This window comes from Danio rerio, chromosome 10 (assembly GCF_049306965.1).
Source record: "Danio rerio strain Tuebingen ecotype United States chromosome 10, GRCz12tu, whole genome shotgun sequence".
In the NCBI taxonomy this organism is placed as follows: domain Eukaryota; kingdom Metazoa; phylum Chordata; class Actinopteri; order Cypriniformes; family Danionidae; genus Danio; species Danio rerio.
The window spans coordinates 27,388,076-27,402,697 of record NC_133185.1 but is presented as its reverse complement, the minus strand read 5'-3'; the positions used below and the strand labels follow the sequence as shown (position 1 = coordinate 27,402,697).

Below are 14,622 nucleotides of genomic sequence, written 5' to 3'. Positions count from 1 at the left end.
CAGGTGCTCCGGTTTCCCCCATAGTCCAAAGACATGCGCTAAAGGTTAATTGAATAAACTAGATTGGCCATAGTGTATGTGTGTGTGAATGAGTGTGTATGGATGTTTTCCAGTACTGGGTTGCAGCTGAAAGGGCATTCGCTGTGTAAAACATGTGCTGGATAAGTTGGTGGTTCCTTCTGCTGTGGTGATCCCTGATTAATAAAGGGACTAAGCCAAAAAGAAAATGAATGAAAATATTTTTTGTATATTGCAAGCTGTTTACATTTTTTTATTCTTACAATAGGATTTTTTATGCAAAGGTATCAAATGTAATGACACATAACTTATTTTATATTTGTATGAGGAGTTCAGATTCTGAATTAGTGCACTCTGAATTCTAAACATTAAACACTTTTTCTCAGGCTCCCGCATGTAGGTTCTGTCATTTCACTTTTATCCTGATCAACAGGTTCTTTTCATTGGCTTTAAAGTGAAATTACTGAACTGACACCCAGGACAAAATGTTCTTATAACAAAATGTTACTATAACACACTGTCACAGTGGTTATTTAATATAAGTACAGAAACAGATAATTCCTTAATAAATATATTAATAAAAAATGAACTAATGACTTTTAATTTACGTAGTTTTTATTAGAAACAACATCAACAAATGTACAATTCTAACAAGACATTGAATTATAATACAATGCAAATTTTAAGTTTGCAATATACATTTCACATATTGCCAGCTAATACAAAATAGTTTAGCAACAATGTGGATATAACAAAAATGTCGGTATAAGACATACATCCTTCATCAAGTTCAGATTTTAATAACTTTTAGCAATAATAGCAGTATCTTGATTTTTTTATTTTGTGCTATAAATAGATTGAAGACATTCCATATATAAATATCAATCATAAAAATCTACCCCAATGAATACTTTTTTACGAACTTGAAATTTGTCAAATACAAATTCCACAGATTCACTTTTCTGTTCATTTATTTTCTTTTCGGCTTAATCCCTTTATTAATCTGGGGTCGCCACAGCAGAATGAACTGCCAACTTATCCAGCATATGTTTACGTAGCAGATGCCCTCCCAGCTGGAACCCATCACTGGGAAACACCCAGCAATATTTTTTCAGATGCAGTGATCAGCCGCAGTCTTTGTAAAACAGCACCACGCGCTGGTGAAACTGTACAACTGCACGAGTGCTGTATCAGGTGAGCAGCGAGCGGTTATTTGACTATCATTGCAGTATGGAAAATGAGCACACAGGAACACTTCTAAAAAGTTATTCAGAGGAGTTTCTCAAGCGGAGCTGTGTTTTATTTAAGCCGAATGGACCCCCGGGCTGTTTTGTTGGTGTTTTTCTGCTTTCCGCTCGTGAATGTGCGCTCTGAAGTGCAGAAAGATTTTTCAGAAGAATGCCGTAAATTCATGTATATGGGCACCCCGCCGCGGGGTCTGGAGAACCACTACCTTAAAAAGATCTGTCAGCGTTATAACGGCAAGCCCCGGTATGTCACTCTGTATGATGTGGTGGATCACATCCCGGTTTATTCCGCCTACACCTTCAAACGCTCCGACGGCTCCAAGAAGGTCGATGTTCCCTGGATGTTCGAGCCACAGGTAACCAGCAGTCGAGTTGTCAAGCTTTGTCAAACTTTTAAACACTTCAATCAACAATTTTGTAATGTAGATACATTTGAAAAGTTTACATAACTTCAGTATAAAAATATTGTTTGTTTTTACACAACTTTCCTGGTCAAAACACTTATCTGTCGCACACAGTAGCTAATCCTCTAAAATAAGCTTCCAAAGCTGTTAGGTTGATTTTAGGCATTTTTTTTTATATTACCATGTATCTAAAACTATCTGCCCTATGTCCTAGGTAGTTCTGATGACTGGTTTTCTTGACTTTCTTTCCTGACTGCTGAAGAGTTAAAACAGCTGAACACCACCTTATCAAAACTGTATTAACCAGTTTAAACCAACTTCAACCAAATTTCACTTGATTAAAACAGGAATTGATTGTTCTGTGTTAACAATCTCCGTCCACATTATGCAGCGTAAAATGCATGAAAGTCAACACTCACACTCACTGGGCAAGTGCATATCTTTTTAGTATCTGTAGGCTACTTGTGGTCTACTGGTGGTATTGCCATATGAGAGGGCCTTGACAGATCAAGGAAAGATATGCAGTAGTATTTACGCTAGTTTGTGTTTTAGCCTCTCTGAACTGAAATGCAACACTGGTGTTTTCAAACTAAAACAAAGTTCAGTCTTTTCAAAATGCTTCATTTTCACAGGTCAAAGATGCTGGAGTAATGAGGACCCCATGTGTCACTACAACAAAACATTTTAAAACGAAGTGTAAATGGTGTCTTAGGCTCAACCTGTTGGCTTGTTTTAGATATGATTTGGGCCCTTTTTGCTATACAACCAAACTGCTTATCCACTTGAATCCTAGTCCCATCCTAGTTATGCTCTGAGACTAGTTTAAACCAGTTAATACCATATTAACCAGTTTTATGCTGAATTCACACTAAAAGCACAAGTGATTATATGCATTGCATCACTTTCTTTAGATTACTCACAAGGTTTTTCACCTCATGCAAGTTTTCTGCTTGTCATTTCTTTTTAAACTATCACAGAAAACAGACCTGAGGAGATTATTGCGTGATCACAGCATCCATGTCACGCAGTTTAGGCAGATTTATACTTCTGTGTCAAGTGTCTAGCTCTCAGCAGCGCCCATGCTCGTAAGCGATACCAAGCCAACCAATCATATAGCTTGTGCTATACGTCGTTGCGAAGTGCTACATTTTTTGAGAGGTGAGCATCAGCATCGGCCATGGCGAGAGCTATGCGAACGTTCCAACCGCTTGACACAGTAGTATACATTAGCCTTTAGCACCATTTGCACCATTGGCTTTGTATGCAATCTACTCATGCGAATATTTACATCCGTGTTTGGTGTGAATATACTTACATAATATTTAGATACCATTTTATATACTATGTATATGATCATTTAAAATAAAACATTTTTATTTGTTTTAGGCATACGTTTTAACAATAATGTTTTTCTTCATTACTTCAGCTCTCTACAACATCGGACTCTGGTGAAATGCAGGCTTTCCCTCCAAATGTCCACGGCAGTTTTTCAGACACCCAGGCTGTTTTGGAGGACTACTCAAATATTGTCGAATTCGAGCGAGGTCATCTGAACCCCGACGAGCACCAGGCTCATCCCGATGACAAGGCGGCCACATACACTCTCACCAATGTAGTCCCACAGGTTCGTGAGTTCAACATCGGCCACTGGAAACGACATGAGCACATCATCCGCCGGCGACTCAACAACTACTGCCGCGGTACAGCCTACATAGTCACAGGGGTCACCACGTCCGGTAGGATGATCCGTAGGTACAACATCAACCGAGTGGCCGTTCCTACTTACCTGTGGTCAGCGTACTGCTGTGTCGACTATGATCATAATGCCCCGTTTGATGAGCGATCAAAATTCCCAGCCTACGCATCCCATGGCCTCAATGAGAAAGAAGTACCGGAGGTCATAGAGATGTCCGTGCAGCAGCTGGAAGATTTCTTGAAGAGGAACACCTTTGTGGACAAGAAGTTTCAGCTTTTTTATGAGAACTGTGACCCTAAGGAATAGTGACAGGCCACGCTAAAGCTCAAAGTGTACTTTGGATTTTGATGTACATGTTAGACCAGTCTGGTCTCACGAGGAAACATAACTATTTTAAATTTTGTCAGTTTAGTGGCTAATTCATACAACGTCCTACAAGTTCAGTCATATGAAAATGTAAGATTTTAAAAAGGAAGCATGGCACCCAACCCCATCTCTAAACCCAACCATCACTGGGGGATGAGCAAATCTTACTAAATGAGATCGTACAAATTTAAATAAGTTAGCCACTAAATTAAAAAAGTTACGATTTGCCGTCAGATTGTGTTGGTTAGACACACACACACACACTATAATGGTTTATACTTGTACAATGTTTGCACTTTTTCTTTCCAAAAGTTATGAGCAACAGAAATGTCTTTGTATTTTGCAGATGTCTTGTAATTGTAAACAGAGGCATATTTTTGTCATCTTCAGTAGTATGTTGCAGTTTTTCTTTTTATTTCCTCAGTTTGTTTACGACTGCTTAACAACAGCCTGGTTCAGTTTTGACACATTGTGGACCAAATTTGGTGTTACAATTTCATTGTAAAATCAATTCAAAGCTGCATGGCCATGAATGTAAACCACTGCATGTCTATAGTCTGTGCATACTGTTGTCTACATGTGAAAACTTTAGTATACTTTGGGCTTTAGCTGATTTGTCTATCCGGTTGAATATAAATGTAAGTGTTCTGTACACTGAATACTTTGCCATTCACTTTTAAGTTAAAACTTCCAATTAGAACCAAAAAGGAATTAGAATCTAGTGACAGAAAAAGACCATCTGTGCAGCTATCGTTTAAAAGTTTGGGGTCAGCAATATATATTTGTCTATTATTTTCAACAGGAATTGTATTTGATTTGAAAGCTTTTTGAGTATTTTATTTTCACCAGGGATTTTATTTGATTATATTTTATTTTAATACCCTTTGAACACATTTTAGGGTTCTTAGATAAAAAAAATTATTTGAAAACCTACTGTATTTTACGTTATTTTAGTCTTGAATTAAAATTGAGAAGAATTCCCACTAGTTAATTTAAAAAAGGTATTCTAAAATAATAACATTGCAAATGGCATTGAAATGAACCTATAAAATAAAATGTAAATAAAAATCCTTTGAAAAATTCTTGAAAATAACTTTGCTGCACTGAATCCTTGATGAAAAGGATAAATAAATGAATACTGTATTTCTAACTTAACCCAAACTTTTGAACAGTAGTGTATGTGCTTAAAAGAACCCAGAAACCAGTATATCAAAGAACTCAAAGTCAAATAAAACAGTAAAAGTCATTGGCTTTAACATTATTTATCTTTCATTTTGTTTGTTTCATCTAAAGAGAAAAATCTGTATGCATTTCTTAACCTCAACTGTTAAATGAAGATCTATTTTCACCTTTATTTTGTCAAAATTGGACAGAGAGCCCAGAAAATAGTGATGAAATAAGATCGATTTAATGGCCATAATTATCGGTGGCCTTGGGGGCTTTATTAGGTCCATTAACTTGTTTATGAAACTGCAACAACTGATCTTTTCTCATTTGGTAAACATGTTTACAGCAATTTGTCTGAATACTGTAACTCATCTCAAATAAAAAAATGGCCACTTCATCTTCTCCTTGTGCCTGCTGTCTGTCAATAACCAATATAAAACAAGACTCTTCAACCTAATAGTCTAGGTGTTCTGGATAAATAGTTTCAAAATCAACAAATAAAGCTCATCTTGCTTGATCGATTTAATAATCTGCAGATTTTTTTCAAAGTGAAAGTTGCTTTTGTGTTGGCATATAAAACGCACAATGGTAGGAATGAGACAGCTTGTGTAATATCAGATAAATAACTAAAAGTGGCATTAAATGAAGGCTTGATCCTTTATAATCCCTTGTTCACACAGGACACTATACAGGAGGCTTATCTCGGTTCTTTTTGCCTCCATCACCTTTTCACTCCATTGAGAACTATTTGCTCTGTCATGATGAGGAACTTAGCGTGGCTTGATTTGCATATTATAAGACGGTAATGCAAGTCACCATAAAGCTGATTAGCTCTCCAAAAAGGGAATGAAGAGCGTACGTGGAGAAACAGAGAAAGGGAATGTGTGATAAGGTTTCATACATATTATTTGCCTTTTATACTTGCTCTTTAAACTGTCATATCTATTCCTATTGATTACAGATGAACAAGAAAGCTGCTGGGTCAAGATGGGGTCAGTTATTTTAATATCATCACTACTCAAAATATCGGATTCTAATTTTACTATATTTTAAAATAAAGTTGTTTCAACAGTACACACTTAGATATTGCTTCATAATAATAGCAGGTTTGGCGGGAGAGAACCCTGAGCTTGGAGATAATTGAGCCCAGGGCTCCCGTCTGGTCAATGGGGGGGTACGAGATCAGGTAGTTCTCGAGAGCTCCCCCTGGTTAAGGTGGAAAAGGGGGAGATGGGGTGGATGGGGGATTTTTCAAAAGACGAAGGGAGTCATGATAGTCGGGCTGTTTATCATAAGTTTGGAATGATCCGTTTGGCTTGCTAATGATTACTGATGAGAGAACAGCCGCAATTAATCATATCATCTGCTCCTCTCGAAAGTAGTTTGTGAAACTTCTCTTACTCTTTTAAAGTTTATTCATGTTTTTTGTACGATTTTGATTTTACAATATAATTTTAATAATAAACAAAAACAGATACAATTAAGTGCAATACAGTTTTTTTTCTCTATTTAAAGGCATGGCTGGGATGAATGTATTGATATGTGACATACTGGTGTCAGGAAAACGTGACGGCGATCTAAAAGAAGCCTCAACCCTAAATTCTGGAGTGTCATTCAATAAAAACAGAAGCAGAAAAAAGAAAACCACAATATGAGAGAGTCAGAACAATGTTAGAGATAGCAGATGTCAAAAAAAGAATTGGATTTAAGACTCCATGTCTAACAAGCTCCATGTTTTAAACAGCGTGAAATTTACCCAAAAACTAATAGTTTCTTGGCCAATTAAGCAAATTGTATCAGAAGTTAATGAATCAGAAAATAGCCGTGATTTCAACGGTAAAAAAACTGTAAAAATCCATAACCTTGTTAACAGTTTTTGTGCATAATATATACAGCGAATAACCGTAAACTGACTTTCCCAGAATTCCCTGCATGGCACATCACTTTTTATGCTTTTTGTTGACATCAATATGGATCTTTTTAGCTGTTTTTCCATCAGTTATGTACATTAGAGATTTAGTTGACATCTAATGTTGATAAACAATGTTCATTTCATGATTTTAATTTTATGCATGTTAGCATACTGGTGTTTAGTAGCTGTGTGAATGACACTGAACACCGGCTTCTATACACTGATACACTTTTTTGCTTGTGGGAAAAGTAGTTTATGATGAGCATTGGTTCATTATGTAACTTACTCATCACCACATGTATATGGCTGTGTTAATGTCTCTATCTGTGTAACAAAAGATGTGTAGGTGTTGGTAATTCAAAATAGAGACATATTACATCTATAAATTAATGAAATACGGTAGTTTACTGCAAAAATGAGAAATTACCTTTATGGTTTGTACCATGCCTTTAAATTTTACGGACTTATTTTTTACAGTGTAATCTTCCCTCTTAAACATAAAAGTTCCTTATTGGCATTGACGGTTCCATGAGGAACATTTAACATCCATACACTGATAATAATTTCCTGTAGAATCTAAAGTAACTTACTGGCAGCAGTTTGTCAGTAACTGTAAGTCAATTACACACATATACTGTATTTACATTTACTGCATAATTGATCTTGTAGTTTAATCCTGTGTTGTTCAGATGATTTAGATTTTATGAAACAGTTTTAATTATTTTCAATGTTGAAAACAATTAAGTGCAATACAGTTTTTTTTCTATATTTAAAGGCATTGCTGGGATGAATTTATTGACACTGGTTTAAAAAAAACATGATGGCACAGTCTAAAAGAAGCCTCAACCCTAAATTCTGGAGTGTGATTCAATGAAAACAAACAGAATCAGCAGAAAAAGAAAAGCACATTATGAGAAAGTCCGAGTAATGATAGAGATAGCAGATGTCAAAAATTACTGGGTTTAAAACTCCAAGGTCAATTAGACTCCATGTTTAAGTTTAAATTCTGACGGTATGATAACCTTGAATAAAAATATCATGGTTTCACAGTATTGTGATTACTGCTCTAATTTATTTATTTTTTCCATGTCTGGGTAAAAACAGGGTTTCTGCAGGTTTTATCATGTCAAATGTAAATCTTTGTAAGACCTTTTGAGACCACTATGAATGAAATTTCAGACTTTCACAGGGTAAAACACTAATAATGTTCTGTAATAACCAGTGGATTTTTTTTTTTTTTACTAGACCGATAAAAATTTTAATTCACTTATTTCTTAGACACATTTTAAATAATGTGTCAAAACAAGCAAACGTTATATACATATATAGTTTTTATTAGCATAACCTTGGCATTGACAGTTCCATGAAGAACGTTGAAGAACATGAAGAAACACAATGCATTTTGTGTTTATGTCAAATGGTTACAGTGGGTGAGCTTTTGGCAATACCTGCAGTTATTTTTACAACAACACATTTTGAGATTCTTAATTTAATGCATCCTTTCAGAATAAAAATATCCCTTTATTTCCAACAAAAATGTCATACATCAAAATGTCCACAATACCAACAGTGCAGTGGACGAATTTACAAAATGTTACATTTATATAAAAGAGCAACAATCAACATCCAACTCATTTAGAATTGCTTGAGGTCAGAGCTCTTGCATTTTGCATTAAGTTAAAAGAGTGTCAAGTGCTCAGAACCTGATGTGACAATAAGTCTTTTTCATGTATGTGAAAAATACACATTGAAAAACACTTTAAAAATTATTTTGATATTTTATTAACTCCTCATAAAAGTCAAGTTCAAGCCAAGAACAATGTTTTATTATTTTAGTTCAGCCACACAAAACCCTAGATCCAGCATGAAGCTACACCTTGAAGTCAAGCATGGAGCAGTTTTAGGCAAAGCATGGCCAGTTCTGTTTTGCTTATCTAATAGATGTTATTCAAAGGAACCAGCTTCGACTTTCACCCACTTACTCATTCTATCAAAGAAACTCTCGAGCCAGACTTTCGAGAAGCTCCATTGCCTAAAATGCAGCTCTCCAACCTCCTCCTGGCCCTTGCCGTCACAATGTGGTTCTCCGAACACTGGGGAACTGCAATCGTGGTTGAAGATTTCAACCATATTGAGAGATGCAAGGACTCGCTGTATATGGGCACCCCACCACGTGGCTTTAAAGACCCCAGCCTCAAGAAGATCTGCCAACGCTACGCTGACAAACCCAGATTTGTGACCCTGTATGATCCCAAAATCCGCATCCCAGTTTACTCTGCATACAGCTTCAAGAAAACAGAGGGTGATCGGCGTGTGGACTATCCCTGGATGTACGAACCTCAGGTATGATGATAATTACTCTCAGTAAAACAAAAACATTGAGATTCACTTTCTATTGTTATAGACAACTTACTAATTGAACTGACTTACTGAATACAATTTGACATACAAATGTAACCTATTATGCCGTTTAGGTTTTACTTTTCGATTACTTTTTAAGCAGTAACCACATTTCAGTAGCTCTTGTGCAATGATAATATTGTAATTATTGTTTTACAATATGGAAGACAACATTGCTAAGCATGTCATTCACAAAACATTTAAAAATGTCTTTGTAATTCAAGTTATCAATATACCCTGTTGAGTAATAAACAACAGGGACATTGCATATGCAATAAATGTCACAAAGTGAGAGCTGTAGTTTCGTCCACACAGATTTTTGATGCTTCTTGTTGGAACTATGGACTTAGGAAACACTGAATCTAATAGAACTTCTATGTTAAGCTGCTTTGACACAATCTACATTGTAAAAGTGCTATAGAAATAAAGATGAATTGAAATAAAACGTTTAACTTTGTTGGTAATAACAAAATCTATTACTTACAATTGAAAAACAATGCTTTTAAAAAATGCAACCCTAAAAGGGTCTGTTTTTAACTGCATTAAACAAGCCAATGATTAATTCAAGACAGATGCTGGCTTTGCCTCTCAGTGAATCTGTAATGTTTAATAAATGATTTTAATGAATGATTTAATCAACTAATCAATAAATCAATCACTACTACAGGGACTCGTCACCATCCACTGGCGGTATTAAGTTTTATTGCTATTTATTTATTGATGACAGGCCTAAATCAGCAAAGAGCTGGCACATAAACACACTCAGCAAATTATTGAATTATCATTATTGAAATTAATGACAAGATGTTTTTTTTTTTTCATATGAAGATGTGTTTAGATGCAAAAACCTAAATTTGATGTTTTCTTCTAAAATTAGCGTTTTTCTCAAACTCCTGTGTTTATGCTCAGTAAGTTTACTTTTATTATGATGAATAAGTTATTTTCATTGTCTTTAAAGTAAAATAACTGAACATATACATATAAGGGTAAAAAAACAGCATTTAGAGGTTTTTGCATCTAAACTTAACTTAACTTAACTATAAACTGTTTGCTTTTATTGTATTAAGATGCTGTAAGCTCATCACAAGTAGAAAGACATTGCATGCACTTGTCAGAGAAAGTGTTACTGAAAAAGTTCCCCTAAAACTGAACATTTTGTCATCATTTACTCTCTCTCCACTTGCTGAAGACAAAAAAAGAAATTATGAAGAAAACTGGAAACCTTTAACCATTGACTTCCATTTTTTCTGCTATGGATGTTAGTTACTGGTTTTCAGATTTCTTCTTTAGTGTTCATGAAGGTGTGGGACCACTGAGGGTGAGTAAATACTGAGTATATTTAGATTTTTGGGTCAACTTCCTTTTAAAAGCACAGTATGTAATTTAGATTGCGCGTATTTACAACAAACAAAGATGTATATTGATTACGCTGAGTGTGGAATCATGGGAGATGTTACCTTTATTATTTCCTACAGGACTGTAGAGCTCATGTTCATGGATTATTATTATCATGCTAGTACAAAGCAGAGTAATGCTGAAAGCCATCACAGCGAAACAACAGTGCTGAAACAATTTCTGTTAAGTGACAAGCATGTCACGGCACGAAAGCAGCACAGCTTTTATTATGCCACAGTCCCCCAGTTCTGGCTCTTCCAGTCATAATTATGTGAGGAAGAAGCAGCACTGTGTTATCAAACTAAATCCATTATATGGTTCTGTTAAAATGCTGTTCTGTACAGTCTAATGAAACAACATTTTAAAGCACTTTTGGTGTTTTATAAAACCAAACTGGAAATCGAGAGTGTATGACATCAGGCCACTGTCCATGTTACAATGTTAAAATGGCTTATTTCTCTGGATTTGAACATATTTGAAACATTTGAGATAATGAGGCGCATAAGACCACAAAATATATAATTCTGTTCTAGTGGTTTTTTTTTTTTTTTGTATAGGTAATGTAACAACATCTTACAAATTGTGCAGATTGAGTAGCCTATAGGCATTTCGAGTAAACTGCATTATATACAAAAGTCATTTGAGATCCGTTTTACTGGATACAAAAGTGTATTGTGCATAGGCTAATATTCTATTGCATTCTATTGTGGTATCTTCTTTCCAGCTTGCAGAGATTGATGGGAATGGGAACATGATGCCATTCCCTACTGGATACTTACACATGAAGTTTGAGGACAGCCAGGCGGTTTTGGATGACTATTCAGACGTGGTTCTGTACGAGAGAGGACACCTAAATCCAGACCAGCACCAGTCTGACCCTCAAGACCGAGCGGCCACATACACGCTCACCAACGTCGTGCCAGAAATCCGCGAGTTCAACATCGGGCCCTGGCGCCAGTATGAAGAGCGTATCCGCGTGCGCCTCAACAACTTCTGCAGGGGCACAGCTTACATCGTGACTGGCGTTATCCACGCTGGAAACATGATCCGACGTAACAACCTGAATCGTGTGGGCATCCCCGAAGACGTGTGGTCTGCTTACTGCTGCACCGACTACGACCGAAACTCCCCGCACGTTGAGCGCATCCACTTCCCGACCTACGCAGCCATTGCCAAGAACGCAAAAGAGGGAAACACGGTTCAAGAGCTCACGGTGCTGGAGCTCGAGCTCATTCTGACACAGAGAATGAATGTAGACATGAACTTCCAGCTCTTCTATGATAACTGTAACTCACCTTCACCTCTTCCTCCTTACCTTCTTCACAGCGTATGATCTGACCTGCCTGCACTTCTATAGCTTTGGTTGTGGGCTCGTTTTTTCATACTTTCTTCTTTCCAGTAGCTTTTCTAGGCATTTCCTTTTAAACACAGACTTTTTGGTCAGAAGCTGTGCAATAAATTGGCCAACAGTAACATTTTTGTTAACACTTTAGTTGTTAAGGCGGCTAACAATTCCCACTATTAACTACTGACATATTATCTGATTATTGTTGAGATATTGGCTGCTTCATAAAGTATGCTCTCATACTTTATCCCTATCGCCTAAGCCCAACTACTTTACAAATGATTAATAAGTTGCTAATTATTAGTTAATCTTTGTTAATGGTTTGTTAATAGTGTGAATTGGACCTTAAAATAAACTAATAAATTAAATAAACTAAATAAATTGCTCACATTTGAATTATATCTTTAAATAAATGCTTTAAATATTAAACTGTCTATTCATTAAGGAATCCCAAAAAGCATCATCATAAGAAATCATTTATATCTGGAAGATATATTACTACACATTTTATGTATTTAAACTTCCTTCGGCTAAATATCTTATTTATCAGGGGTCGCCACAGCAGAATGAACCACCCATAAGAGACCAAAAAATTGTACACAAAATTTATAAATAACCAGCCACAAACTTTTGAATAGAACTGTATGTTTTTGGCCTATAAAATAATTATGATTCATCTGTGATATTTTAAGAATACTATGTAATTGTCTTTAAGGAGAAAAACAATAATGAAATGACCTCATAACCTTTTATTTCAGCTTTCTGCCTTTATTGCTTTTATCTTATATACTATTACGTTAATCCTCCTACAAATGCAAAGCCTGATCATGACAAACTTACTTTGCATGCACATGCTACTGACACCACCTGATGTTCTAGGTTGTATTTCTTGGTTTTTGTAGTATAAAGATGGTGTGTATAAATAAAGATGAAAAATGTCACACTGATAGAAATCAATAAAAACCTAAGAACAATTCTAGTCTTGTTTCATTATTAGCCATACATATGCAGTTTTTCCATGATTAAAGGGTTATTTTCAGTAACAGTCAGTGCATCACATCAATGAAACATTATTAAATGGATGATAAAAAGAGTTATGAATGGAGAAAACGTCTTGTGAATTCTTTAAAAACACTTAGTGAAAGTGCTCATGTTTCTCTATCATTGATGTTCACTATTCTGATTATTTTTCTCCCAATTGGCAGTTTATACATTTTGTACAATTACAAGTTTATATCTTGCGATTTCAAGATTATATCTTACAGTTAATACCATTAGAAATGTTTGAAAGCATGAATAATAAAATGAAAAAGGCAATTGCAAATTTTTAACTGTGAAATATAAACTCAGAAATGTGACCAAAAAGTCTCACAGTTATTTGTAAGATATAAATGTGCAACTGCAAGTTTATATAAAATCTGAAGCATAGGAACATTTCCAGAACTAATAGCCAATAAATCTCATTTATAATTTGGAAAAACAAAATTGCAGATACTTTTTATCAGGGCGGAAACAAGCTTCAATGGAGTTGTGTAATCCAAAATTAAATGAAAGGGAAAATAACAAAATTGCCATGCACAATTTTGAAGGGATAATGATCAGAATTGTTCAAATTTAGATTTTTTACCTTTAAGAATTGTGAGAAAAGTGTTGAATGAGCAAAAATATGCAATTATTTGTTGTTTTTATATTTTGAGGTAAAATGGGCTTCTGTGAAAACATTTTTAGCACTGTAAGGGAATACAGTTTAGTGCACAGTAATTCTAAGGTCACAAAGGACGAGTGTTCAAAAGCTGATCAATGAAATCTAACACCATATGTGTGAATTTAGTGGCTTGTGGGATATTCTTTTCATTCTACTTAAGGGCATAATCTAATCTCAGAGAGATACAAATGAGGAAGGATATACAAATGCCATGAGGCGCATAAGGCTGAATAAGCATTGACTCTCTCTCTCTCTCTCTCTCTCTCTCTCTCTAAAAGATGTTCTGAAACTACTGTGTTTCTGTGTCTGGTAAATATCAATACTGGCAGCTGTTATTTTGAACCCAATTAATAGTGCCAGTGAATGAATGTTTCTTGTTTTTCTGCAAAGTACTATGGAGTCTTTTCCTGTTCTAGAAGACTTTTAAAATGTAAATGTAGCGTCCCAGCAAAGCACAATGACACTGATTCTTTAACAGAGTCTAAAATGAATGCAACAATTAATTACATAAAAAGCTCCAAAAACTTTTTTTTTGCATTGACAAAATAAAAGAATCGTTCCGGGTGTTGCAAAGAACATTTCTTTACAGACTTTCCCTTAGAGCGAAGAACATTAAATTATCTAAATTAAAGAATCATATTTTGCTTGACTGAAAAGGTTTCAAGGATGACATGGTGGCTCAGTGATTAGCACTGTTGCCTCACAGCAAGATGGTTGCTGGTTCAAGTCCTGGCTGGGTGAGTTGTCATTTCTTTGTGGAGTTTTCATGTTTTCCCCATGTTCACGTATGTTTCCTTCGGGTGCTCCGGTTTCCCCAAAAGACATGCGGTATAGGTGAATTGAATAAACTAAATTGGCAGTACTGTATGTGTGTAAATGAGTGTGTATGTGTGTTTCCCAGTACTGGATTGCGGCTGGAAGGGTATCCGCTGTATAAAACATACACTGGATAAGTTGGTGGTTTATT

General features: G+C 35.6%; 2 protein-coding genes and 1 long non-coding RNA gene across 3 annotated transcripts; 2 read left to right on the top strand and 1 right to left on the bottom strand.

The window, feature by feature from the left end:
* The first annotated feature begins 1,295 nt into the window (after window positions 1-1,295).
* Window positions 1,296-5,295, top strand: zgc:172339. The gene is made up of 2 exons (NM_001111177.1): window positions 1,296-1,621; window positions 3,096-5,295. The coding sequence occupies exons 1-2, from the start codon at window positions 1,331-1,333 to the stop codon at window positions 3,669-3,671; spliced, it is 867 nt and encodes a 288-aa protein (NP_001104647.1). The 5' UTR covers window positions 1,296-1,330; the 3' UTR covers window positions 3,672-5,295.
* A 1,979-nt stretch (window positions 5,296-7,274) lies between these two features.
* On the bottom strand, window positions 7,275-12,091 carry LOC141376360 (uncharacterized). The gene is made up of 2 exons (XR_012386300.1): window positions 8,091-12,091; window positions 7,275-7,573 (listed from the first exon to the last, which is right to left on the bottom strand). It is a non-coding gene; the product is annotated as an uncharacterized lncRNA (long non-coding RNA).
* LOC100002544 (endonuclease domain-containing 1 protein) lies at window positions 8,057-13,924 on the top strand. The gene is made up of 2 exons (XM_001920370.9): window positions 8,057-9,153; window positions 11,330-13,924. Exons 1-2 carry the CDS (start codon window positions 8,752-8,754, stop codon window positions 11,936-11,938), a joined length of 1,011 nt encoding a protein of 336 aa, XP_001920405.5. The 5' UTR covers window positions 8,057-8,751; the 3' UTR covers window positions 11,939-13,924.
* Window positions 13,925-14,622: the final 698 nt, after the last annotated feature.